This window comes from Pagrus pagrus (assembly GCF_965226575.1).
Source record: "Pagrus pagrus genome assembly, chromosome: 1".
In the NCBI taxonomy this organism is placed as follows: domain Eukaryota; kingdom Metazoa; phylum Chordata; class Actinopteri; order Spariformes; family Sparidae; genus Pagrus; species Pagrus pagrus.
The window spans coordinates 9,151,554-9,175,373 of NC_140185.1; the positions used below are offsets into that span (position 1 = coordinate 9,151,554).

General features: G+C 40.6%; 1 protein-coding gene across 3 annotated transcripts in view; it reads left to right on the forward strand.

The window, feature by feature from the left end:
* Positions 1-22,665, forward strand: part of ntrk3b (neurotrophic tyrosine kinase, receptor, type 3b) — a 201,173-nt gene extending 178,508 nt beyond the window's left edge. For all 3 annotated transcript variants that reach the window (XM_084361104.1, XM_084361103.1, XM_084361105.1), the window contains 2 exons: positions 15,213-15,371; positions 18,682-22,665. In XM_084361104.1, coding sequence (XP_084217230.1) covers positions 15,213-15,371; positions 18,682-18,867 — 345 coding nt within the window. In that variant the 3' untranslated portion in view covers positions 18,868-22,665. The remainder of the gene's footprint in view (positions 1-15,212; positions 15,372-18,681) is intronic.
* The last annotated feature ends 1,155 nt before the right edge of the window (positions 22,666-23,820 follow it).

Below are 23,820 nucleotides of genomic sequence, written 5' to 3' on the forward strand. Positions count from 1 at the left end.
TGGCTGCAACAGATCTGGATTCCTTAAACAGGCCGGTCTTGTGAAATGACTTTAGGTGCACCTGATCCTGTTTTCCCAGCATGACAGCTGGGATGGTTCGGACTTTGCTAGGGGCAACGCCAGCAGTTATGAAGTACTTGCCTGCTGGGTGAGCAGCTCTGCACACATAAAATAATTTGTAAGGAAATTTGAGCGAGATGTCTTTAGTGTTTGGTACATGGCTCCTGTATGCACACCATCTGTGTGGCGTGTGTATTATTAAAATCGGAATATTTTGTGTGGGTTGTTAAAGAATTATGGAAGGATTCCGTGTGTGTGTGTGTGTGTGTGTGTGTGTGTGTGTGTGTGTGTGTGTGTGTATTGTTCAGTGCAGGCTGTGGATATGGTTGAGTGTGTGTCAGCAGAACTAATCTTACTAACTGGCACTGAGGACGCTTCAGTAGGAACAGAAAATCAGTCATGCATAATTCTGTAAAAAGATCTCTGATTACAGCAGACCATCGGTGTTGGGAGGCAGAACAACATACAACTTATCAACAACATGAACATGTGCACCTTTCATGTTATGTCAATAAAACCTGTTTGGCAGCAGTATTGAATTCTCTGCTGCATTTGTAAAAACTATTTGAATTACAGAAAATCAAAGTCCTTGGAATTTCTTGTGCTCTGTGACTTAATGGCATGTTCTGAAATATAATATTCAAAGCTTATTGAGGGTTTAGCTTACCGGGTATATAAATACTCCACTTAGGTCTTGAATACTCATTATAAGCTCTTTGTAGAGGAGAATAATTGGGTGTTTTAGACACTGGCAGCTTCATGTAGGCCAGTTAAAATGGTTACCATGGCAGATCTCATGCTATTCATTTTGCATGTTGAACAAATACTGCAGCATCAAGTGTCCCTGTTACAGGACTAGGAGTGTGCACGAATTTGTGTGTGTCATTCCCATTTAGAAGGTGTTATTGATAACACTCAGTCACAACATGAGGCATTTCATCTCCGTCTTCCATTTTATTCACGTTACAACACCGCTGTTTTTTCAATTATTATTGAATTAATGAAATTATTAATTCACAATCGTAATAAAGTTTATATGGAACGGAACTTATTTTATTCTGCACCTTTCTACAAGCTCTGTGGATGTTTTATTTGTAAAAAAAAAAAAAGAAAAGAAAAATTCATTAAAAAAAATAAAGAAAAAAATAAAGAAAAAATGCCTACATAAAAATGTTAGCAAAAGACCTTTAGGTGTGTCATCTATGTTATTCCATAGTTGTCTCTGAATTCTATTTGTGCTCATTGTAGTAGCCTGAATCTGACATTTGAATAGAGGCTTGATTTAGGATCAATTATAGAAGGCAAATGTGCATTTATGTTAAAGTAAATATCATAGTTAAAGTACTCGTCTGTCCCTGCTTATAATGTCATCTTGACATTTGCAGAGATAAAATGTCCTCTTCTTTGCAGATGATGTTATTTTAATACGCCTTACTCTTCTACTCTCTGAAAAGCCGCTCACAACGAGCCCTGACATTCTTTTCAATTTCTGTGTGACAATGAAACCATTAATGAATTTTCTTTTCCATCAGTGTCTAATTTAGGTTCTTGTGCATGCTGAATGTTAAAAAGCCCAACGTCTGCACCAACTAGAGCTCATCTCCCACAGAAAACACTGCCCCTGAAGTACCTGAAACACTGTGTCAGTAGTCTCGCCTTTAAGTCTGTGACCTCTTGACCTCACACGACATCACCATGTCACACATTAGACTAATTTATGCCTGTATTCATGGTAGAAGTGAAGCTAACTGGCTCAGGCGTGTGTGAGCTGACTCATCAGAGCAGATCGAGTATCGGTTGGCTTAAAGAGACAGGAACTAAAGCAGAGCGTTTCAGACGGAGAGGGAACACAGTGCTGCTGCACTGGACAGTATAAGAAAACTAATGTCCTTTTGAGCACTGGAGCATGTAAACCTATTCTAGTAGTAACCCAAAACAAAATCATTGAACCTGAAAATTAGCATAATATGCCTGCTTTAACTTCTGCCAAGAGAGAGCTTGTTTAGAAGACATATTTGAGATAGCAGCTTGGAATATTCTGGCATTCATCTACCTCCTTAAATGTTTGTCTAATTAGTAGAATTATTTTCAATTACAAAATGTTTTCATGGGAATAAACACTAATACCAATATGTGTCATATAGTATGTAATTAAAGCTGGAAAACAGAGACAAAAAGAACAGCCAAATAACACACACATATTAGCAGACAGATATATTTAATTTTATGTATTTATATGTGTTTGTGAAGCACACCCAAGAATGTCAGCTAGCATCACACTTGAGTGTATACAGTTAAGTAACAAGCACCACTACTGTCATCCACTTTGATTGCGGGTGCACTGGGCAGCAGCCATTATATGTGTGTAGAACGATGGGAGCTCAGGTGGACAAATAAAGGACAAAACTGAGTGTGTTTTCTTGTTGTGGCCCAAATAACAGCTCATCTAATTGTCTCTGAAGACTAAGTCACAGCTGATTTAGCAGGCAGATACTGCTCAGCCGAAAGATTAAATGGTTCAGCTGATTGTTCTTGCCTGCACGATTATAGGCCTATTACATAGGTGCTGTGAGGTAACTGTTCCGTCAAAAGACAGCCATTGTGTAACTGCAAGAGGGTCAGTAGATATAAGACCTAACGGGGAAACAAGGAGCTGCACTAAAGTACAGTCTAGTCCGGGTGATGTGGGGTAAAAGCACTAACCAAGGCTTCAAGCCAGGACTGCAGTGTCCAACATAGGCAATGTTCATAAATGGGAAGCCAGTGAGGGATCATGTCCTTGAAACTACTCTAGAGGCTCATGCTGGTTGGTCAGAGTGTCTGTGCAGACAGGGGACGGACCTCCCAGCACATTACACTCCTCAGTGACAGGTGAAAAGAAGCAGCTGGTGACTCCATATGTATCTATGTACACTCTGCCTCAGCTCACAGTGGAGTTAGCGGTGAAAAGAACTGCAGTGTCAGGCGAACTGGTTGGTCCACACTGGGATAAAAGGGGAAAAAAATAAGATTCTTTGTAAAGTTGTGCCAACAAATCACTTAAAATTGCTTTATTTACTCACTAGAACAGATGCCTGTGTGTCTGACAACCAGAAAATAAATTCTCTGATTAAAACTAACCACATATATGCGAAGAATATAATTAATATCCCTCGCAGCAACGGTGTATAGGGAGAAGTGAGCCGCTCCGAGGGAATTTTTCAGTCAAATGTTGGTTCCTTCTATCAAACTCAGTGGTGAATTTATTGGGGAAATTTTAGCGAGTTGAATAATTTATTGAATAATTTAGTGATTCAGCACACAAACACATACACTGCAGTGAGGGATGGAAAGTAGCTCTTGCAAATCTGTTGGATTAGGCAGCAACCAGAGAAAGGGTTTGTAAAAAAGACCAGTGTCAGTTCAAATTCAGGGTGCTATATGTAGATCCGTGTGTGTGGCATGCCTTGTGTGAAGCTGCTGTTTGGTGCGTTGTGATAGCATCACTACCCGCCTACACAGAGGAATATTGACAGAGCCCAGAGATAAGGAGCTCCTAACAGTATTGGACACTTTCCCTGTGTTGAGTGATTATAAATAGCAGCGCCCTGCCAAGAACACAATCCTCCCATCGCTGACTAGTCGTATTGACGCGTGTTGCCCTCTGGGACTCCCGAGACACTTTGCAGCAGGAGGGAACAACTTCTAGAAAGAGATGAATATTGTCCTAAATCACATCCATCTGTCATATCCTCCTGCTCCGCCTGCACTGAATACGCTTTTGTGTTGTTTCAAAAGAGACAGCTGCAAAACCTGCAAAGGCCGACGGCAGCACCGGCGCCGCTATGTAGGTGTTTTATATGGCTGCCGCACGATATATCAGGTAATGTTTTGCTGAGTTCAGAGAGTCAAGCACTGAATTATGCATGTTTAGGTAGGTATAAATGACAGTGAATGCTCAAAAGGTGCCTCTGCATTAAAAGGTGCAAGTAGGGAGACGGGCTGAAATGCTGGTTTTTTATCAGACATGTTCAGGAACAGCATCTAAAGGACAGATGGAGGAGCTCATGCAGGGACTCTGTCAATCTGCAGGTCTCACAGTGATGACAGGCTTCTTTATATGGGATGTCTTTTTTAATACAGAACAAAGTTATGAGTAAAAATATGCAGTGCAGTAAATTTGTCCCTTGACAGCTAATTCCTCTCATAATACCCAGTGACTAAGGTTGTAACAGTACAGAAGTCCCAGTTTGGTAGGAGTTTAACCTTAGTACAGGTTTGATACAAAAACTCCCAAATGCATAAGACTAAGTTTCTAATTTATTTTCCACAGATAGTAGTGCAAGCACTTCCACCTCATTCTACCTCCAGCTGTCTGATTACAGGCAGCTTCCTACTACTTTTTTTCCAATAGTAACCCCCTGTTAACACACTTTCATGTGTAAAATTACCCTATAAGCAGTAAACAGTGAACATACACTCATGACAGGGTTGATGAAAAACAAAATCTAGAGGCTTCTTCTGAACAACAGGGATAAGTTGTAGCACATCTGGGCGATGCCATCTGATATGCGTTAGCACGTTTCCACTCACACACCATGAAGCTGCCAACAACGCAGACACGCTGTCCTCGTCCAATACACCACTCGCTGTCCACGGCGGTGGCATAGTTCGCTGGGAACTTGAAATCTGATTTGATTTCAAAGTCAGTCACGGTGTCTTCTTCTCCGTCGTCTTGTTTTTTGGTTGTTTACTTCTTCTGCTTTTGTTGTTTAATGGCAGTTGGCATCAGCTTTTAGGTGCATTAGTTCCACCTACTGGATTGGAGTGTAGATCTGAGCAGTTATACTCTTGCCGTGTGCTGTCCGTACCACAATGGCAGTGTCATTGGTTTTGTTTAATCAGGAGTCCTAGAAAGCTGCTCCCTGATGTGTTACTGTAATTACTTTTCTTCATTGTAATCTGTGTTGAAGGTGCCAAAGAATTGGTCACCTGTCAAATCTCTGCTCAAAACAACTAGGGGCAGCCAATCACCAGAATAACTAATTGCTTCTAACTTTAGCTGCTGTTAGTTAGCTAGCTCAGTTAGCTGTGCAGCTAGCTGTCCAGACTAGGAGGTTGGACCACCATGGAAGTGTTGGTGTTTACACTGCTAGCACAGGAGCTTTGGACTGGGTTGGCAGGGGCTAGCTGGTTAGCATGCTAACTTTAATCTCTGCAACACAATACACAGACATCATAAAGTCAAAACGGTAAATTTGTCACATTCTGTTGATAATCTTAATTATTTTTTTATGTTTTCAACTAAATTCCTTACATATTGCACCTTTAAAATTCGATTCCCGGTGGCATGGTAAAGAAAAAAAGTTCTGGCTTTCTGACATTTGCAGGTAGACTGCAATCTTAGATGTCGGTTCATCTAGAAAAGGAAAGAAATGGCTTCAAAACAGCTCATTAAAGCCAAATTATGAACTGTGACATATAGCTTCCTGTCAGGGGAGAAGATGTAGAGGCTTCCAGTTTCTACTTTTTTTGATGGAGAGTATTAAATATTCCACAGACTTTCCTCCAGAGGCTTGCTTGCAGTGTGAGTGTTTTCATTTAGCAGTTGCAGGGTTTTGTTCTTCGTTGTGCAACACTGTCTGAATGTCAAGAAGGATGGTGTTGCAAGAAAGAAAGCACTGGTCCGGCTAAAAATTGTTAGGTACAAGAAAGCAACAACAATGAATGTCTTACCCTTAATATATGAGCAGGACATAAAAAAAAATGTTTGAAAGCCAGAATATGCATTTGTGAATGGTGGACTAATGACTATCAAACACTGTAACAATGTTAGAGTCTAATGACTCAGTTTCAAGGACTTGGTGTTCTTTGTGACTCTGCCAGGAAGCCTCTGCCTACCTGCATTGCTTTTCTTTGAAGAAAAATGGTCCCCAGGTTTCTACTGTTTCGAGGATCAAACAGACACTCCTCTGCTGCATTATTTATCAAGCACAAGCTCCTCAAAACTGTATGCAGCTTGGTGCTAATGAGTACACAGGCCATATTTATTACTGCTGCATGAAGGGATGAAAAAACTGTTCAGCCTCTCCCCTTGGGTCTTGTTTTTTATTTATTTTTTTTAGTCCAGCGCTCCTGTCTGACATGATCTGAGAAATTAGGGAGATGCTACTGTTGACGTCAGAGGGAGTCTGGCTTTAGACGCCCCAAGGAAAACACTTAATCTCATTCTTTTGAGCTTGTTCAATACTTTGGGGAATATGTTTTGGGGCTTCCTTAGAGAGAGTCGAGAAGATTGATACCACTGTTGTATATGTATGGTAAATATGAAGCTAACACCAGCAGCTTAGCTTAGCGTAGCATAAAAAAAACCCTACCTATCAAAACATTATCTAACATTTTATGTGTTGTTTGTTTAATTCATATAAAAACCCAAAAGTAAAATCTTCAGGTTGCAGTTTACTGAGAGTTATGTACCAGGCTATTTTTCTTGGACTGGAGCGTTCACTGCCAGGAGTCTTGTTTTCACAATGGTTGCCAGGGAACCAGCAGAAAATATCAACAATATTTTGTCGAACATTTTTATTATGTCTTCAAAACTAATAGAATTTCTTACTCAAATTAGCTCCAGACTGAAGTATCTTAACAGCTATTAGGTAGAAGTACACGTATGCATTGTTCCCAGAGGATGAATCTTAATGCATTTTGTCTTTCCCAAACCTTTCCTCTAGCCTCACCACCAGGTGAAGGTATCATGTATCCTGTGAACATCTACTTGATGGATTGGTACAACATTTGGTATAGACCTTCATGCCACCCAGATGATGTTTCCTACTGACTATGATGCCTTGACATTTTTTAGTTTTAAAAGTCCAATTTGTAAGAAAGTTGAATTTCCAAAGCGTCAGTATTTGATGAGTTGGGAGTGAGGCTCCACACAATTATTGTGATCCCGTGACTTTTCCTTTAGAATCATTTTAATAAGGTCAAGGTCAAAGTCTGTATTTTGTTTTACAACAATTTGCAAAATTAATGACATTCCCCTCAGCCTAAGCTGTACTTTTTTACTCTGTTTTGTGCTAATTAGCAAATGTTAGCATGCTGACATGCAAAACTAAGATGCTGAATGTGGTAAACATTAACCCTGTGAAATATCAGTATCTCAGCATCATCAATTTAAGCATTTTGTCATACTGACTTTTTATCTCATTGCACTGCTGTGCCTCAGGACTGCCTCACAGCCTCGCATGGCTGTAGACTCATGGTCTTGTTATTTATTTATAGCCAAACACATCCCATGTAGAAGGCTCTCCAGTGCATACTCTTCCAGAAGACGTGATTTAACAGCGTAATAGAGCTGTACTGCTAATAATTTTATATTCAGAGTGCAGTTACAAAGCCAGCAGCAGCACTGAGGAGCTAACCATCTGCACTTTAATATTACGCAAGTTGGTCTGGGGAGCTAAATAGGGGAAATGTGCATGTAAAATTGCATGATAGCAACAGTGCGGTGTGTGTTAGTGCGTGTGTGTTTTAAGAAACCTTCAGAAACTTTCACCACCTAGCCGCCAGAGTAGATACCACTTTATCTCCACTTGGCAGCAGCACAGCAGGTAGGAACCTAATGGACATCATAGCCTCTAAAAGTGAACTTGTGTTCACTGCTGTTTGAGCTGGGAGAGCAAAGATAGCAGCGTGGCTACAGCAGGCAGAGAGAGTGTCTAGATGGTTATCGGGGCCCTTTAAGATGTCTGGGGCCTCCCAGGGCTCCCTGCAGGCCGTGGAGCGCCCATCGAAGAGCCCAACTGGGCCAGTAATCTATCCCCCTGCCATGCTGCTGTGCTCTCCACGCCGTTAATCCAATCACTCCCCTGCCACGGTGGGACAGGCAGAGCACTAATCCAGTTTACACAGCAACAAAAAAAAGCCCCAGACTCATTCCTCACTCCCCGCAGAGCATTGCCAGCTTCTCGATGTGACATTGAGTGAGAAAGATGAGGATAATTACAGGGGCAATTATTTTATTTTTATTATGTGTTCAGCCTTTTTTTCCCCTTCTTCCCCCCATGTTCCAAGCTAATTGCCATGGCCTTGTCACAAAAACCCAAGGTGATAGCATGCGATCATTTGGGAAGCGGAGAGTCAGCCAGTTTTAATGCCCCTCGCCACAGCAGCAGCGGTTGAATCATTAGTATGCATCTGATGAGGTTTAGCCTTGTGTGCAATGGGCTGGGTGGACCTCAGATAAGTCATTTAGACTAACAGGAACTTAATTAATTTTGTTTAATCTTTATAAAGCTCCACAGGGGGACAGATTGGTACACAGCCCCTCGCCGATCCCTTCACCTCACTCTCAGCCCACCTATCTTGGCTCAGCCCAGAGGTTTTACACAACAGGGGCGACTGGTCTCCGCATCAATATTGGCTTAATGTTGTGTACAATGCTAAAATGTGGCATGTCTAATGAGACCAGGTGGGGTGTAAGTCGCTGTTCATTTGGTCATTAGCTTGCAGTGGAACCCTGGCAAATGAGGTTCAGGGTTGAATGCGGGGGAAAACTACTGCCACCGCCACAGAATTCACCCTGGATCCATCAATAAATAATGTGTGTTCAAGATGTAGGGAAAGGACACTTCGGTTGGAACACCTCTCAGATTTATGTTTACTTTAATGACTGCTTTGTCTGAGGAAAAACACCGATAGCGTTCGATTGTCTTTCAGGGGGTGCTGGGTCATACTTGTTTAGTCTGGGACTCAGCCAGAGAGTGAGCTTGGCAGGGAAGAGTTCAAAAAATTAGGAGCTAAAGGATGTTTCTGTCTTTGAGATTCTGCTAATACCTCACATGCCCTTGGGCGAGTTCTAGAGAAGCCTGACTGTGACTGGAGGATCCAGCAGAAACGACACAAAAGTGTTCTCTCCTCGCTTTACATCCGAGATGCAGTTGAGCAGAGCAGTTACCCCCTGGTGGGATTAGTGAAAGACTGTGGTTGTACTGGACAGCTCTGAGGTGTAAATGTGTGTAAATGTATTAATGTGAAGCAGGATGGTGCTGAAAAATGAGTGTATGCTCAGCAAAGCCTCTCCGGACTTTAGGATGAATGTAAAAATAAAAAGTTTTTCGAACACAGTTTGCTGAGGAGTAAAAAGATTCAACTCCATTTGTGATAAACAATCACCATAATCCGTGAAGTGCACTTACTGTGTTGCTGCATTATTTACGGACTATTTCTTTAGCTCCACTTACATCTATGCGCTTGTTCAGAGAGAGGAAAGAGTTAAAGTATTAAATGATTTGTTTCGATAGACATTTTTCAACGAGGCAGGGATGGAAGTGAAATGATGCCCTGCATTTGTTTTGCTGAAACGCCACGAAGACCAAGAGTCAGGCATTGTTGAGGTTAATGTAGTGTGATTTTTCATTCAAAGTCGGCATATATAGGTATAGCTGAGGAAAACAGTCTCTAATGGTCTTGTTGACCCCCGGGCCACGTCTACAGATATCAGTTTGTGTTAAATGTACAGACAGCATATAGCCTTGTGTGCAGTAAATGAGCTACACCGCACGCCAGCTATCGACTTCTGCCAGACACTGAAAACGAGGTGTTACACTGAGAAGCTCCAAGGTTTAAGATGGCATAAAATACTTACTAGTAACCTCGGTATAGTAACCTTACTGTAGATGGGGGATCATCTCACTCTTCTCGTGAGATGATGGTGTCACTTGTAGGACGTCTGCTTGGTAGAAGTCGTAACAAGCCTGATTAAACATTTATGATGCACTCCATCAAGGCACTATCTTGTTGTACAATAACACAGACTGTAACAGTTATTTAAAGCTCTTCTTCTTTTGAGAGCACACTTTACTTTAGGTTTGGTTGCCTCCTGCAGCCTCCAGGAGTGGTCGCATCAGCTGCTCTTGAAGTGAAACTACATAACTGTGGCCACAAGTGGCCATTACAAGATAAGATTGCTCTAAATGTTTTAACATTCTCGAGTCTGTTGCTTTCAAAACACCGTCATTAGGGGACATGAGTAGTTTTAAAATGTTGTGTGACTGTAGAACAAATGGAGAAGAGCCACAAAGTCAGCAAACTGATGCAGAAATGTAATTCACACAGAAATATCTATTAAAAGTTTGCTAACATTAGAAAGCATAAGGTACTGCAGGTCTTATATACTTCCACTGACTTGGAGATAAAAACCTCAAAGGAGCTTAAAACTCCATCTCATTGTTATCTTGACAAAAAATGTCAAGATAACGTTAAGATAGACAGCAAAAGTAAAAAACTGAACCAGATAACACAAACTTAATGACAAAGAGGGAAATGACAGGACAGCAAGGTAAATGTTGTGGCTGATCGATGTGGTTCTTTTGTTGAGAATAGTCACTATGTACACAAATCCCGCTCAGTGCCAGATGTAACTGTTACGAAGCTAACTGGCAAAGCTAATGTTAGCTTGCTTACAACCCTTTGTGCTAGATTGAAAAATTATTGTGTTGCTGAATTGCTGTTTATAATAATGTAAAAGTGGGAATATTTTAAATTACATTTCCTACATTTTAGACTAAATCAACAAATAAAGTTGTGCACAAATGTTGGCAGTTAAAGGGATAGTACGTAATGTTTCCATGTTGAAATGTATAAAGACCAACACACCTTTGTTCTGTGTTTATTTTAGAAGTTACTTGCAGTACAATTAACTCTCATGTTAAAGTTTTGATTGAGAACCCCTAGCAACATAAAAAACACACTGTGCATGCAAGTTGACTGAAGGTTTATGTTTGGTTATGTCTTAGTTATGCGACAGTTTGTGATGCTGAACTGACTTTCTGTTCACACTACTGATTTGCTTTTAGCAATGAAATTTACACAGACAATTTACATCCACCATGATGCTTTGCCATGTTTCTACAGTAGCCCACAACAGACAGACCAAACACTGTCTCTACAGAGGGCCTTTTATGTTTTTTACCATGTTTAGCTGCCACCACAGGAGAGTGTGAGGTGAGGCGTGTTCAGTTGGTTGCAATTTGCAACCACACTGCCACCCACTAGCTCCTACACATTGGACCTTTAATACATACACTGAGTAGCCTTAGCTGTCGGATTTTAGAGAAGGTTGCAGATGAAGGGCACGTAGAGGCACACAAACAGAGGCCTCGTACTCAGCAGCTAAATCTGATGAAGTGTACAAACCAGAGGACATTCTGAATAAATGCCCAGGAAGTAGCAGCCTTTTGGCACATTGACAAATCTCATGTTTCTTTAAAACATGCAGGAGATTCATCTGCTGCGTCAGGCTGACACGCAGAGATTGTGTTTGACTTTCATAGGAAATGTGCAATGAGCGTGCTACGGAACTAGGAGGTAATTAGTAAGACGTGAGTTGATTTTTTTTTTTTTTTTCCTTCGTCACTTAAAATGCCACACAATGCTCACAGCTGAAGGCACACAGATGTTGGAGCTGGTAAATGGAGTTTGGAGAAGAGCTTATTATGATTAAATGAATCTGATTGTTTTGTAACCCAGAGGTACAGAACGGAGGAACCACGTGAGGGTGAATGCAGCTACTCTAAGAGCTTGTCCTAATGATGAGTTCAGAGCCGGCGGTGAATTTGCGACTGTGTATTTGATTTTGTTTTGCCCATAAACACAGAATATTAGCTCAGAGAGATTAGATGGATGCATGGGTGGATGGGTGGATGGATGGATGGATGGATGGATGGATGGATTGATTAGTGAATGCATGGATGGATGGATGGATGGATGGATGGATGGATGGTTGTGAAGATGGATGGATGATAGATCTATGTCTGATACGCTGCAGGAGTACTTCCACTGACTTGGAGATAAAAACCTCAAAGGAGCTTAAAACTCCATCTCATTGTTATCTTGACAAAAATGTCGAGATAACATTAAGATAGACAGCAAAAGTAAAAAACTGAACCAGATAACACAAACTTAATGACAAAGAGGGAAATGACAGGACAGCAAATTCCAGACAATAAGACATTCTATGCATTGCAATTTATTAAACATAGATGATTTTTTGTGTGGTGGGAATTTTTTTATAAAAGATGTGATGTGATTTGAGCCCAATTTCAAAAGCCAAATTACAAATGAATCCATCTGCTGATCGTGAACTGTTCAGGAAGCGATCTGCATAATTGATCTGCAGCCAAGCTGTGATTTTACGTCGAATCGTTTTTAATAGTAACACGTAGGCTCGAATGTCAGCGCAGGTATTTTCCTTGATTAATAGGTCAAAAGCTATTAAAACTGCTCTGCTGTGTCCTACTCCGTGTACTTTCAGTTTATTAAAATCCATTAAAAAGTGTGTGACAACGATCCCACAAATACGCCCTGAATCATTTCTGTACCAGACGCCTCCTTTTTGCCTCGTCTCCACCTGTTAGTCATCATTACCCGTGACATGTCGTCGATTTTCAGTCTAATATAGAACTAATAATGCAAATAGGTTGTTATTTCTTCACAAGCTTTTTATGACAGGGTGAAGAAAACAAAACGTGCAGATCAAAAGCATTAAGGTGCTGCACAGACCTCTGTGGAGTTGGATTTCCCCCACGTGGGCCGTGATGACACACCTGCAGAGTGACAGTCGCAAAAACTGTTGAAACGACCTCAGTCCGCTTAACTTCATGTTTACTCTGCTGCATTTGTTCATAAAAAGTCAGTGTGAACATGAACTGGACCAAAACTAAAATGCAAAGATGTATAATTCTTTCACCTGGTACGGACCAGATGAACTGAACTATTACAAAGTGTTGTGCCGCTCAGTTCTCCACAACAGTATTCTTCCATCCAACCCACCTGATTAAAACAAATGGGTCGTTATCAGGCTTCAGCAGAGCGTGATGACGAGCGGATCATTTGAATCAGGTGTAACATCCAAAACATGCAGGGCAGGGGACCTCCAGGACCAGGATTACAGAGCGCTGCTCTACAATACAATGTCAACAACGTTTCACAGTTGTTTCCTTTTTCTATGTGGTGTTTTATTATTACTTTCCAGGTTCCATCATTTCTATTTAGTTTTTGTTGTACTTACTCTGTTCTTTATACTTCATGTTATAACTTTGTTTCATCATGTCAGCAAATCACCGTCACATATCTTGTATATGAAAAGTAAAACTGATCTAACTGTGACCTTAACAAAAGCAAGGTCAGGTGACACTTCATATGACAGGCCCACAAGTTCATGGTGAGAAGGTGGTAATTACCAAGTAACTTTTTTAAAGTTCTTTGTAATTACCCTCTAATTAGCACAATACTGGCCTCAAATTTGATTGAAAATGACCCCAACATGATTTAATTATAATATTCTGCTATTTTCCTATAAGCAATAAATAAATAGCTGATATATTTCCTGGAAACTTCCTACTGGTTTCTGCTCTACCTCTGCTGATCATTCACTTTTAATTTCCAACTACTTTCTGTCTACCTTCCCCTCAGCTGGCCACTAAACTAAAGTGAGTTGTTGCAGCTTTGTTTCCAAACGTTTCAACCGTTTACATTTTCAGCAACTTGACTTCCAGTTAATTTCACTTCACTGATTTTCCTAATTTATTTTTAAATAGTTTGCCTCGCAAATCAGTATTTTCCAACAAATACAGCTTAACAATCAAGAATCAAGTAACCTGCAAAACTTGGAGTTGGAAACAAGTTGGAAATTAAGCTGCAACAAATTACTTCTATTAAGTGGGTTGCTGGGGGGAGTTAGACAGAAACTAGTTGGAAGTTTCCCAGAAATGTATGAATAAAATAGCAACTATGTATTAACCAACAGAATCTTATTATTAAAACATATGTGGGTGATTTCAAACCATTCTTAGGTGTAATGTGGAGGTCATTTCAGAGAAATGTAGTATTTACCGCCTACTGACCATGAGATTTCTGAACCAATAAAAAATCCCCTTACACAAGGTCCTTTTACTATGTTTTCATCTGCATCTCACGGTCTTCCTCTGCATATGAGCTTTGCCCAGCGTTAATGGAGTCAGCTCACGTGACCCAAGCAGAGAGCTTCAGGTGTCACATGAGAACAGGTGTTCATATACGGCCGCAATGATTATACATAATTGAAATCTCTGGGAAAGAGTCATTAAGCAGAACTTGCATTAAGATTTTGATTTTGATGTCTGAGTGTCTTGCCAGACAAGCTGTTGTACTACCAAACACTCCCTTTGGGATGCAAATAAAATCACAGCAGCAGTTCAGCATGCTGTAACAACTCCGATGGCTCCAGCAGGCTTCACATCAAATCACAGCAGCATGTTAATAATATTATCCGTCAGTCGTGTACTTTGACTCCTGAGCGCCACAGTAATCACTGTAATTAATACTGCCCGAGGATTCTGATCTGAAATGTGCAATACTTTTCATTCCCGTTCCCACATCAGTCTTGTCCGGCCCATCACCGCCATGATTAAAGCACAGCCACTGACATGAATGGGAAATAGATTTTAAAACAATGCCTGCTAATGGAAGCTGAGAGCAAGGATGATTAATGGATGATTGTTTAATCGATTAATATGTCGCTTCTGAGGATTTAGAGCGAGGGAGACTTCATTTCATGTTCTGCTGGTTCGAAGACATTAAGGAGCTTACGGCTGATATCTCGGCACACCGTCCTATGACCACTTTACATGTTGATATGTAGTTTTCTACAAACACAATAGAACTTAAATCCTCGTATTTACATTAGAAGCCGTGAGAACTTGTTTGCTATGAGGATCCATTGAGCGGTTTTCTTAACCCCGAGGTTGCTACAGATTTATTTCAAAAAACTGATTGGAACACATTCAATGCAATGCTTTGATGCACTTCTGCAGGGGAAGGAACGCAGATTGCTATTTTTCATCAAGAATAAAGGGACAGTTTAATGCCAAAACCGAAAGAATTTCAATACGTGCAGAGGACGTGGCAGAAAAGTCAGCGTTTTCCTGTATTGCATCAGTGTCAACATCCAGCAGCACAGCAGTCATTCATGAGATGTTAAGCCCATCGTATCAGTTACATGCAAGGACAGCTAATCCCCAGACGCCTGGGAGTTGTGTTGATGACTACATTTTTTTCTAATCTGTGTTTCAGCCACCAACATATCATTTTCTAATAAGGGGTCTTTTCTCTTTATCTCCTCCTCTCCTCAGGTTGGAGGACACACCATGCTACCTATTCGCTGGATGCCCCCAGAGAGCATCATGTACAGGAAATTCTCTACGGAAAGCGACGTTTGGAGCTTTGGAGTCATCTTGTGGGAGATCTTCACCTACGGGAAGCAGCCTTGGTTTCAGCTGGGTAACAATGAGGTACAAAGAGCCTGAAGCATTTAGAAAAAAGCCTCACAAGATTCAATACATATTGAGTATATATTATCAAAGGCTGTCCTGCAGGCCCTTGCGCACACAGTAAAAAATGATAGCTCAAGGTTATTTAATGGCAAATGTTGAAGTCTTTTATGTCTCTTAACATCTCGCGGGTGATGAAAGGATGTTTATCTCAAATCACATGAAAAGTAGTAGTTGTGGCAGTTGTTATTAAAGAGGACAGAAGTAGGAATTGACTAGATTTGCCTCCCCTCCCTAAAGGGAACGTATGAGCTTTCTAATAGCAGATTTAAATGAACACTGCCATTTTGGATCTTAATCTACTGCCGCGCGTTGTTTTTCTATTCTCTTTCTGAGACTTGTGCCGGCCCAACGAGGTGATAAATTGATGCCGCTTTGCCACCAGACAAGATGCCGCATTACATAACACCCATGATTGGTTTGTTTTTTCATTGGAGGCTCTGCTTTGAATCAATAAAATTCAATTAGGATTACTCTTGTAAAGCGAGCATATTGAGAAAATTAAATTGACCTAAAAGAATAACCTGGCATTTCAAGTAAGAAACATCAATATGCTCTGGGGCTTGACACAAATTGGGATTTCCACATTTCAGTGTGTCTTGCGCGGGAAGAATTTTGAGGCTCTCTAAATGAAACACTCAGCTGATTAAAATACATCGCCGAAACCTTATGACAGCGTAATGAGATGAGCAGCGTATTATGTCACGGCTAAAAAAGTGAAAATCCACGATCTGGTTCTCTAATGTAGTTTTGTCTTCCAGTAGTGTCCCAAAGCAATATCGCACTTATTATTCAGTTATTCAAGTTTGTCTAACACGTTACCCAATGATACATTACGGCAACAATTATAAGTGAGTATCAGTGGCAATGATAAATTAGCACCTGGATGCTGTAGGAACTTCATTCTCAACCGGCCCGTTTATGCTCCACCACTATCCTCTAGTGTTGTTCAGTAAAAAGCAGGACAGCCATCACAGAGGACAACAAGCAGCGATGCTGTCAGATTACATTTGGGGGAAATGTGTGTGAAATGATTCACAAGACATTTAATTGAACGTTGCAGCAATAAAAACACATGGGGTGTTGTGTTTGTACATCTACTGAAGCCACTTCAGATGAAATAAAATGGGAAACTACATGTAAAACGTTTTGCGGCGATACAAGTTGAACCCGAGGGACGAACTAGTCGCATACTGTTTCCATTCAGCAGCGCCTCTCCTGCACAGTGTCTGTGTGTAGCAGCTGATCCACCCTGCAGCTGAGACCCAGCGCTGCTTATCTGTCCATATGAGTAGCTCGGTATGTTTGGGGACCAGTGGCACATTCATCACTAGCTCTGTGATCACTGGTGGGATCATAGAGCTCGGCTTGTTTTTAAGTACAAATAAGCATTTCTATTTTTAAAACCATAGTCAAACATTCGCTGCTATTTCATGAAGTACATTCTGTATTGAACAGTCTTAAAGTCGCCCCTCTGCTCAGCCCCACCGGCCTTCTGTTGGTTTTGTTGTACCTGTTCGAGCGGGCCAACTGATTCTGCTCTCATTCTTATTAGCACCAGAGTTGGTGACATTAATTATTCCTAACATAGCTCCATTAACTTACACCTGACTAAAGGTCTAATCAGCCAGGATAATTGAGAACACCTGGTGCCTTTAATTTGCAAGGTAACCAGTAAGTAAAGCTGTCAAATAAATGGAGTAGAGTAAAATGTACAACATGAAATTGTGAAGTATATAGAGGTGTAAAGCAGAGTGAAACTGAAATACTTTGGTAACGCTTAAGTATCCAACATTTAACCTAAGTACAGTACTTGAGTACTTAGTTATGTTTGAGCTTAAAGGAACGTCAAAGAGGACTATTTAAAAAAAAAGTGATGCACAAAAACATGAGTTTGTTTCAAGTTTTTCTGAAGAATTGTTCGTGTACCTCAACCCAAGGTCACGTCTTAATTTAATGACTGACTGGAAATAGAAAATGTCAGGTGATGTAATTATAAATGGACGGTAATTACATTTCATCAATGATAAAAACAAAACTTGTCACTTTGTAGGTTGAGAAATTGTTAATACATTTCCATAGGTAAAAAAATCATCATGTTTACACATTAGTTGGATTCCTTGTGAGTTGAATAATGTCTCACATCTGCTGTTTCCATGACCACTGCAGCCCTGACTTGTTTGCGATGTTTGGGATCTGGGAATTTATGCAAAGAGGCTCCATATGTCTTTGCAGGAGAGTTGATGCTCTATCCCCTCAGTCTTTCTCTCAAGGTGGTCTGTCTGCCAGGCCTCATCCTTTGCTGGCAATACAAGAGAAACAATTTAACAAAAGGGAGAAAAGCAGCGCTTTACTTGATAAACAGATGCAACAGGTGGAAGAATAGGACAGGGATTCCCACTGGTTTGTTCTAATAGTTTGTTTTATTGCTGTGTTTCACTGTTGTTGACACTCTTGGGTATAAACCTCAGTGAAATCACATTTATTTAAACACAGATTAGGTTTTTTGTACATTCTTTCCAGAAAATTAGGCTCCAGATAGCAGTAGATTATCGAATGCTTTGTTCTGACACAGTGTTGTTGTGCTGCTAGCTTGCGAGAGCATGAAATTGCATGACACCATAATGTGTCTTACGGGGAGAGTTTCCATTTTTCCTGCTCAGCTGTGTCAGTAATTATTCTTTGTCTTAATAACTGAAACACGTAAACAAGAACAAACATTGAGCCGGCATCAGAGCCTGAGTTTGAAGGGTAAAGAAATTGTATGCGGTGACAGAAAAAGTTGACAAAAAGAGAGAAAGACAAGCAGAGAACAATGTTTTTATTGTGCATTTTTTCACTGCAACCACTTTCATGACACACTAATAGAGCCTTATCCATTCTCTTAAGCTACAGTGGCCTCGCATTGACGCAAATAACAAAGTCAAATTGTCAGCGCTGCAATGAGTCATGTGGCTAATTAGAGCACAAGTCCAACAAAGAAATGATCAATCAGCCTTTTAGCAGCGTCTCAAACATCCACACCCACAAATAGTCAGGATTATTGTTATTTTGTGCTGTGGGACAGAAAAAATTAAATCTTGTTTTCCCTTCGATATTGGACAAATTTAAGACTGAATGCATACTGTTTACTTCTTTCATCTCAGTTTCATTAGCTCGAACCTCAAAGGACAGCCTGCTCAGTGTCGACGCTTTCTCATTATGAACAAACCAAAGCAATCAGTCAGTGAAAATCATCTGTCTCACTCCGCTGCCCTCTCTTGCTCTGCAGGTTATTGAGTGCATAACCCAAGGCCGGGTTCTGGAGAGGCCGAGGATTTGTCCTAAGGAGGTGTATGACATCATGCTGGGCTGCTGGCAGAGGGAACCGCAGCAGCGACTGAACATTAAGGACATTCAGAAGGTCCTGTTCGCCATGGGAAAAGCCACCCCGGTCTACCTGGACATCCTGGGCTAGCAGCGGCCCGGGGGGTTGGCCCGTTCCTCGCCAGACAGACAGATCGACAGAGACATACAGACAGACCGACCCACACGAATCCAGGAATAACCAAACCAACCTGCTCCACTGTCGTAAAACACCTACAATGTTTGGGAAGGACTTAAGTGCCTGCAACACTTTTGGATATAGTGGATAAAACGTATTCAAAAAAACACGCACTTTTACATTTTGTTTACTTGCGTATAAGATGTACAGGTTTGAAGAAGACTTTTTTTTCCTCGAAAAAACTGCAAAAATACACAAAAATGGAGACGGAGGGGGAGTAAAAAGGACTGGCAATAGGATAATGGCCACAGTTTGATTAAATGACGGAGAGAACACATCAGAGTTAAAATCTATCCTGGGTTTGGTTTTATGAATATATATAGAAATATTACATATATTTTATATTTATTTCTTTTTGTCAGGGTGTGGAAGGGTCTGCCATGTCTGTTGCTAAGGGCTCGGCCCTGTCCGAAGACGTCACCGACAAACTATTGGCAGGGACTTGATGATGGTAGCCTTACTTGCACTCTGATTGGCTGGCACCGAAGCTTTCGACGGGAACTCTGCTTCTGTGGATTAACACTGGATGGTTGAAAAAAGGGAGCGCTCTGTAGAGGGCCTACCCAATCAGACAGCCGACAAATCTATTTTAATTTAAAAATAATGTACATATTGTAAAATTCTATGTGTCAAAATTATGTTAACTTATTTTTTCGGGTGTTATTTTGGTTCCTTTTCTGACTGTGATCTGGGTGGCTAAAGTATACAGCTATGGTATTTGTTTTCATCCTAATCTAGAGGAGGTTTCTCTTGGGAATAACCTGTGTCAGTGCTGGTAAGTTGTCTTATGTGGTGAAGGTGACTGACAGTGAATACAGTTTGGAAAGTCCGCTGACACTGAATCACAGAGACTCTGGAGAACGGGGGACGACTCAGAGCCATCAACACGACACTTTCCAAAGAGGTGATGAAACCTCATACTCACTTTCCAGTTCATTTGCTTTTTATGGCAAGAATAATGCGTTGCTAGGTAATATCTTACACCACACTTCTGAACACACACGCACGCTTTGAGAGACTGTTTTGTCATGTTCAGGCTTTTTGGTGTGAAACTGCTTTTCCACTCTTAAGAAAAGATTTTGGGAACTGGAAGTATAAATCATGTGTTAGCTGCAGGTGTGGGCCTCCCATACACGGCCTAAGAAAACCTGTCATGTAAAGGAATACACGGACATTTTGGGAAATGCAGAAGAAGATGTGAAGGTCGATACCTCTGCCATGTCTGTCAGCTAATTATGAAGCTACAACCAGCTTAGCAGTTAGCATAAAGACTGGAAATGAGCAAACAGCTTACTCCGGCACCTCTAAAGCTCACATGAACATGTTACTTTTCATTAGTTTAAGGTACAAAAACCGAGGTGGAAAACTGCAGCAGCTGCAGTTTTACAGGGCTTATGTACTGGACTGTTTTTAGGCTGGGAGCGGGTCGAGGTTTGATCTAAATCAGGGGCCACAGAGGGGCCATGGTTGGAAGTAGGTTCACATTTACTGTACAAATATGAGCAGCACATCCTCGTACCCAAACAATTCACAGTTGCTATAGACCATTTTCACATAGCGGCCATTTTCCTCTGACGTCACGTCCAAAGTAGGAAGATCAATGCTGTTATCAAAAGAATAATGTGGTATGTTGGGAATCTGACAAATGGTAATCATTTGATAGCTTCTTGATTGATCAGCAACCAAAAGACAATAGAAAGTAAAAATCTAAAGAGACATCGAGCCATAATTTAAGGTTAAACACCATATATGAGAGTCCAAGATGTGCGTTGATAATTGCAGGTTAATTTACAGCTTCCCTATCATGTCATGTAACACTATCAAACAGTAGTGGCTAAATGCTATCGTTTGCTGTTGTCTACTGTTAGCTGTTTTACCTTGAAATCGGAATTTTCATTAGGCCATCCATTGTCTTTTCAGTTGCTGATCAGTGAAGAAGCTGTGAAATGATACCAGTTTTCAACCTGTGAGACAGCGTTACGATATTTGAAGCTTACTACCCTCAGCATTATGTCAAAGGAAAATGGCCGCAACGTTAATGTTATGGTCTACTGAGTCCCAAAATGACATAAATCACTGTTCCCAACATGACCATTGAAGCATAACAGCATCATGCATACCGGACCTTCATTGTACACTCGCAGTTTGGTTACGTTTAGGCAAGGAAACTACATGATTAGGTTTAGGAAAACAACGTGGTTTGGGCTAAAAACCAGTGTGACTCATGTGACTTAACTTACATAAGTATGTTCCGAAAGTAAACTTAGTATAAAAAAACTCACGGCTGACTTTAGTTTCTCACAGGAAACAAACAGCGTGAAAGTCCTGTGTTTGTTTAAGCCCTTTATTTACTTTGCCGCTCTATACTACTTCAACTGACTTCCTGCTTTACAGCTGTAACAATCATTACAGCCACTAGAGGCCGCTGCCCAACAATCAATGTAAATATCATAATAAGCTGCTCGCATAGTCGACCTTTTAGTCATTTTCCCGATGCGAACAGGCTGAATATGACATTAGTATCGATCTTGTCATCCGACTCTACAAGAAAGCAAATTTCCCAAAATGTCAAACTGTTCATTTTAAAAACGTTTAAGGATCCTGTCACTTCACACGCTGAGAAAAGTAACAACCAGATAGTTTCCTCCCCCTAAACATTTCCTTTAGAGCAACAACTAAAAAACATTTTTATCTTAGTATTCTGATTTGTTTTTCATCAGCTGTACATGACTCACAGCCACTCGTTCCTCCTCGCACTCGCGGCCTTTGCATGTTTAGCAAAGATGAGGCTTTACTCCCGTCTGTTGCTTTGATAAAAATCCTCTTCTGCCACGACCAGAGAGGAGCCACTGAAGCAGGTCGACACTTGTGTTAATTTATGGACGGTACATCAAAAACAATAATCACTCAAGCGGATCAGCTAATTGTGTGGTATTCTGCGTTCCATACTTTTGATAATTACAGTATTTAATGAACTGGAAAACATGAAGAGTTTTGTTCCAAAATGTGACAGAGAAACATGACCCCCAAAAAGCTTGACAGCAAAAAAAAAAAAACAACTAAAAACTAAAACCAAATGATATTAATTTCAACAAATCGTTCATAATTAAGTGCTCAGTTGACGAAATGAGTTCATTTTTACAGAGTGAAACCTGTAGATATCTCAGACGCTGAATGATAAACCTCAGGCAACGATTTTATTTTATGTTGTATCTGGATATAAAGCGTTTTGGAGTGGAACTCTTCACATCTCTTCCTTATTATCTTGACATGAATTCTCACAGTACCGCAGTGTTGTCTCTGTTCCCCGTTGGGACTATGTAAATCATTAATGAGCATTCAGTTATTTCAAGTATTTTATATGGAAGGCAGGATCAAATCCAACGAGTTACCCAAAGCATTGAGTTTTTGTGTATTCTCTTGTGGTAAAGATAAACGCTTAAAGACATTATGACACAGACCGTGAGCATTTGCAGGGTATTGTAATCCTTTCATGGTGAGTTGAATATTGTTTATAAAGTTTTCTTTTTTTTTTCTTTTCTTGGATGAACTAACTGAACACTTTTTGAAGCAAAGTTGGCATATTACCATGTACACATGTTACAGAATATAAAAATGTGGTATAACAACTGCAGTATATAAAATACTGGTATTCCATGATAGATCTTTGTATTAATGTGACTCTCTTAAGAAAATGTCTTCAAACAATCAGACGATCTCCTTTTCCATTTTGTCCTGTCTTATAAAGATGTGTAAATTTGACAAAATCTTGTCTTCATCTAAATCTCTGAGAAAGCTGAACAGCATGTGTTCAGTGTGTGTTCTTCTGTCGACTCCTCCAGTGATAGAAACACGACTTTTCTCTCAGGTCAGAGGTCAAGACCCATCAGTAGATGCAGAGTGTTTTCTATTTCAGCAGGACATTTCTGAATAATTGAAAGTGTATTTGAGTTTTACAGACCATCTTTTCTTTGTTTCTGTGGCCAACTCGTTCTCATGCCCAACTCGACTCGAATACGGCAGCTTGGTCAGTGGCCTTAAAATATGCCTCCAGTGTCAGTTTTGGACGTGAATGGCTACGATGTCAAGTTAGCAGTAACTCGTGCAGCGCCTGTTCAATTCATGCTGTTCAGCACAGATTGTCTGGTAATGTGAGGGGTTTACAGATCCAGTCTTAAGCCTCCTAAACTGCTTACAGAGTCACTGGGACTGCCCAGATAATTCAAATAATGTTTGATATTTACAACGACCAATCACAGAGGCATCCCGGAGCAGCAGACAGTGCTGCCAAGCAACAGTAAACATTCTAGCTCTAGCATTAGCTAGCATACTACAGCTGAAAGAAAATGAAAATCTCACCTTCAGTTCTCACTGAAGAATAGAAAACCTGTTTACCACGTCTCCCCACTCGTCCAGACTTGTTTGACCTTTAACTTTTGTGCAACTTTTTGTGCAATGCAACATGTTACTACAACAAGTTGTTGCAACACATTAATTCCATTTTGTTTACGTCTGCTTCCCCATGAGATCATGTGAGATGGATCAGGTGTGAGTAGAGCTTCAGTCTGCAGAGTAGCCAGAGTTGCTGAACGCACCCCACTGCCGCTCAGAGCCATGTTCACTGTTTATTAATAATGAGTCCAAATGGGATACAGCACTATTTTGGGTCCTCAGCAACAAACCTGCCAAGTGTGAAGTAGATCGGATGAATGGTTCTCGAGATATGTGAATAACAGACAGACAGACGGACGGAGATTCCTTCCTTCACAGTTAGATACAGTACATATGAAACATCCAGTTAGACTTTCAGGATAAAGCTTGCTGGCAAACTGTTCATATACAGTATTATTGTTATTAATGGGAAAC